This window comes from Corylus avellana, chromosome ca1, assembly GCF_901000735.1.
Source record: "Corylus avellana chromosome ca1, CavTom2PMs-1.0".
NCBI lineage: Eukaryota > Viridiplantae > Streptophyta > Magnoliopsida > Fagales > Betulaceae > Corylus > Corylus avellana.
In genome coordinates, this window is record NC_081541.1 from 6,222,682 (window position 1) to 6,227,650 (window position 4,969).

At 48.6% G+C, this 4,969-nt stretch overlaps 1 protein-coding gene across 1 annotated transcript in view; it reads right to left on the reverse strand.

Moving 5' to 3' along the window:
* LOC132170646 (uncharacterized) overlaps window positions 1–4,213 on the reverse strand; it is a 4,504-nt gene extending 291 nt beyond the window's left edge. Inside the window, exon 1 of the mRNA XM_059581741.1 lies at window positions 9–4,213. Coding sequence (XP_059437724.1) covers window positions 9–3,034 — 3,026 coding nt within the window. The 5' untranslated portion in view covers window positions 3,035–4,213. The remainder of the gene's footprint in view (window positions 1–8) is intronic.
* Window positions 4,214–4,969: the final 756 nt, after the last annotated feature.

Consider the following 4,969-nt stretch of genomic DNA (forward strand, 5'->3'; position numbering starts at 1 on the left):
CAGCATGCTTGCGGCTCAATGCATCAGCAACCTGGTTGTGTTTGCCAGGTTTGTGTACCCACACAAAGTCATACTCTTGTAAAAACTCCTGCCATCGAGCCTGCTTTGCTGACAACTTCTTTTGAGTTTGAAAGAAGGTGTTGGCAGCATTGTCGGTGCGCACCACAAACTTGGTTCCCAGCAAGTATACTCTCCATACTAGCAAACAATGAACAACAGCCAGCATTTCTTTCTCATGGGCAGAATACCTCTGCTCAGCCTCCTTCAACTTTCTGCTCTCATAGGCAACTGGATGCCCTTCTTGCACCAACACACCCCCAATGGCTCTATCTGAGGCATCAGTGTGTACTTCGAATGGTAGTTCAAAGTCAGGCAGGTGCAGGACAGGTTCACTTGCAACAGCAGCTTTCAACTTGTCGAAGGCGGCCTGGCATTGATCTGTCCAACGCCACTGCCTATCTTTCTTCAGCAGGTCAGTGAGGGGAGCTGCCTTCTTTGAATAGGCAGCAATGAACTTTCTGTAATAGTTGGCCAGCCCAAGGAACGAGCGCAATCCCGACACTGTCTTGGGTGGTGACCAGTCTTGGATGGCCTTCACCTTGCCTTCATCCATTAATATCTTCCCTGCACTGATTTTGTGGCCTAGGAACAGAATCTCCCTGCGAGCAAACTCACACTTCTCTTTCTTTACATAAAGAGAGTTCTCCCTCAACCGAGTTAGAACCAACCTTAGATGGCTTAAATGATTAACAAAAGACTCACTGTATACCACAATGTCATCAAGATAGACAACCACAAATTTATCTATGTAATCATAAAAGACATCATTCATAAGGTTGCAAAAGGTAGCAGGGGCATTGGTGAGGCCAAAAGGCATCACAAGAAATTCAAAAGAGCCATACCGAGTTACACAGGTTGTCTTGGGCTCATCCCCCTCTGCAATTCTCACTTGCCAATAACCAGAACGCAAGTCCAGCTTGGTGTAGTAGGATGCCCTGCTCAATCGATCGAAGAGGTCTTGGATAAGGGGCACAGGGTATTTGTTCTTCACTGTAACCTTGTTCAAAGCCCTATAATCCACACACATTCGAAGCGATCCATCCTTCTTCTTTTGGAAGAGCACTGGGGCACCATAGGGAGCTTTGGAGGGCTGGATGAAACCTGTTTCCAGCAACTCAGTAAGCTGCCTCTGCAATTCTGCCAACTCTTTTGGCGACATTCTGTATGGTGCACGAGCAGGTGGTGTTGAACCAGGCAGCAACTCAATTCTATGGTCAACATTTCGTCTAGGAGGAAGAGTTTTGGGCAACTCAGGAGGCATGACATCCTCAAACTCTTCCAACAAACTCAGCACCTGTTCTGGTGCATCCACACACGACTCCTCCTTGACTTCTCTCAAAGCAGCCAAGTAAGTAACATCTCCTCTTCTCAGGCCATGTTTGAGTTGCATGGCTGAGAGGGCACCATCCTTACTACTGCCATGGGGAGGTGGTGCCTCCTTAATGGCCTTCACATAGCAAGGGTGTGCCTTGTCCATGATCAACATTCCCCTCAAAAAGGGCATGGGTGCTGCCTCAGCCAGCACAAAGAACTCATTTCCAAGAATAATATCAAAATCATCCAAGGGAACCACAAGAAAGTTTACCTCTCCTGTCCACTCTCCAACCTTCAAGGAGACTGCATGAGCAATACCCACCACTGGCTGGGCTTCTGAGTTCACTGCCTTCAGCTTGCTTGGGCACTTGCTCAGCTTTAGCCCCAACCTAGTTATCATGCGTGCTGCCACGAAGTTGTGTGTAGCCCCTGTGTCTAGCATGGCCGTGGACTTTGAGGAGTTGGCCTCCACAGGAACATACATTAGCACAGTAGATGGTTCTGCCTTTAGAGCATTCAACCGCATCTGGAGGGGGTTCATTCGAGCTTGAAATTCCCCACCCCCAGCTTCTGGACCTTCCTCTGTGACTAGAGCATTCAGCTTCTCCTTCTTTGGGCAATCCCTTGCCCTATGGGGACCATTGCATATGAAGCAACCAAGATTGTTCTTGTTGGGCTGCGGTTTGTCAACAACCCTGCCCTTGCCCTTGTCGGTTTTCCCCTTGAACTTGGGCTTCTCATTGCCCACCTTCTTCTTACCCTTGTCTTTCGACTTAGGTTTAGGTTTCTCCCCATCTTCTTTGCTCTGTCGAAAATCAACCAAGGCATCAGCAGCAGCCATGGCAGATGGGAGGTCACGCACCCCCTGCCTTCTTAGCTCAAGTTGAGCCCACACTTGTAATCCTGATGTGAAATTGTATAGTTTGTCGGCCTCCGACATGTCTTTGATATCCAGCATCAAAGAACTAAACTGTTTCACATACTCCCTTACTGAGGTTGTGTGCTTCAACTTCTTGAGGGAGTCCCTTGCAACCCATGCAGTGTTGCAAGGAAGAAACTGATCTCTCAGCTCCTTTCGAAGTGCTTCCCAGTTGGTGATCTTTGGCCTACCAGAATCGTCATCTTCCCTGGTACGCCACCATAGCTTTGCATCGCCATCCAGATACATGGTGGTGATGGTGACACGTTCTGTTTCTGGAATACGAGCAGCCCGAAAATACTGCTCCATATCCCATAGGAAGTTTTCCAACTCCTTAGCACTTCTAGCACCCCCAAAGGGCTTAGGTTCTGGAACCTTCAGCTTGGCCGTGGCCTCCCCACCAGTAGGTAAGCCACGGATAGCCCTTTTGAGAATGTCTAACTCAGCATCAAAGCGGGCTGAAAACCCTTTGATATCATCTTGCATGGACTCGATCTCTTCACCCATACCTTCAAACCGGTGAGCTGCAAGGTCAGCTTGCTCCTCAGCTCTTTCTTCCAACCGTTGCAAGGCCCTTGCACTATGGGCATCAAGGGACGACTGCAAGTCTGAGATAGACTTCTGAGCAGCAGCCAACTGCTCCATAATAGTAGTGGAGGAGGACTCCTCCACAGGAACACCTAGCAAGGCTTCAAGCCTGGCTACTCTTTCCCGCAAGTCTTGTGTAGAGCCACCTGCCATGACCCCAACCGTGCTCTGATACCAATTGTCACGGGGCAAATTTTTCGCACCAAACAAGCCACGTGATGGCCCTTAGCAAAGCACCAAGCAGTGCCAAGGCAGCCAACACACCAACAGAGGTTAGGGAAGGGTAATCACAACACAACAGAATTTTACAGGAGCAACACCTCCCAACTTTTACACTCAACCAAACCGAATGTACAAAGACAATGACCAGGGCCCTTACAACACAATGGAACCCTTAGCCACAATATGAACTCAGCCACCAAGGCTTACAATAGGAAATCACATGCACTCATGTTTCCTCACAGCAGCTCCCTCACAAGACTCCTTCACAATGTAGCTTCCAGCTTCCTTTGAATGAGAGCCCCAGCAGCCCTCTTATAGCCACCAGGAGGGAGAGCTTTGCTGCTGTGGGCTGCCACCTGGCTGCAGCCCACAGCATGGTGCAACAAGGTCACTTCCAGCAGCAACTTGCCACCTGGATCGTGCTCCCTGGTCCATTTGAATTCGCCCACTGCCCTTGCTTTGCTTGCTGCCCCAAGGCAGCCCTTGCAGGCACACTTGCAAGCATGGTAGAACACCATGCTGCCCACTGTAGCAGGCCATCATCAGGCAAGGGGCTTGGCCAGCGCCCCACACAAGCCCACTGCCACACTCAAGCTTGTTCTAGCATCCCAGCTCCACTGCAAGGTCATCATTGAACCATGGCATAGCAGGTTCTCTCCAGCAAGGCAAGGCAGGGGCGCCATGTGGCTGGTGCAGCAAGCCACACCATGCCTTAGTCAAACAGCACCATAACTTGGACAGGGCAGTGCCACCACGTGGCCACTGCCTGCAGGCACTTCTCCAGCATTTCTCAAGGACATCTTGGGCGCCATGTGGCCCCTCTCAGCAGCACACAGCACCATGGTCAGACAGACAAGCATACAAAGGGCCTGGGCCACGCCCAGCCCACTCACACAAGCCATCCCAGCACCCATGCGCCCCACAGCAGCTCTTGGGCCATCAGTAGCATGCCCAAGCACCTTGACAATGCATGGGCCATCGCCCAACCAAACAATCAGCCGGGCTGGAACAAATCCAACCTTCCTCTTAGCCCAAAGCATGCCTCCCTCATGCCAGGGCATGGTGGTCAGCAAGGGTGTTTGGCAAACCCAAGCTGCCACCATGACAGCCATGTCACGGCTGTGACACGACGACTCCAGTCCATGCCCCCAGTGGAAACTGGAAACACACCTAACCCAACTAAAACCAAACTTTATCACTTTAATATTTTAAAGAAATTTATCATACAGATTTCCTTTCTTTCTCATAATTTTCTGGATGAAGCTAGCGTTTCTCCTTTTATTAATTAAAGATTTTTGGGTGGAGAATAATATTATGTTTATTTATTTATTTTTATAGATGAGTAAAAACAAAAATACAAGTATATACAAAAATAGAAAATTACAAAGTCCAAAATACAAAAGATTAAAAACTATATATATATAATCTTGATAACAATCTAGTCATGGCTCTCGAGCTATAGGATTCTTGAAGGCAGAGAAGACAATTGGCGAGGTGGGTATCAACAAAGGAAATTCATCTCAACTAATTAGCTTTTCACCCAGCTTATGAGGGAGCTAGTTGGGGAGAATAAGAGGTAAGTTGTATAGTGGAAGATCGAGGAGACTCCATCTACGACTGTGAGGTAGAAAACTATTAATAAAGATCGCATATTTTTAAAGTCTAGATCTCAATCTAAAATTTCTAGTAGATCAAAATGGCTTTACAAAAGAGAGCAAGATGTATGTGTTGTAATGGAGGAAATATGCTACAGGCCGAGGAGATCAAAAGGAGCAACGGCACATGTAACCCACGCGCCACAATGGCATGTGGGGTACACGTGTGAGGGAGGGGGCAGATGGATAGCTAAGCGGCGACCGACAATTG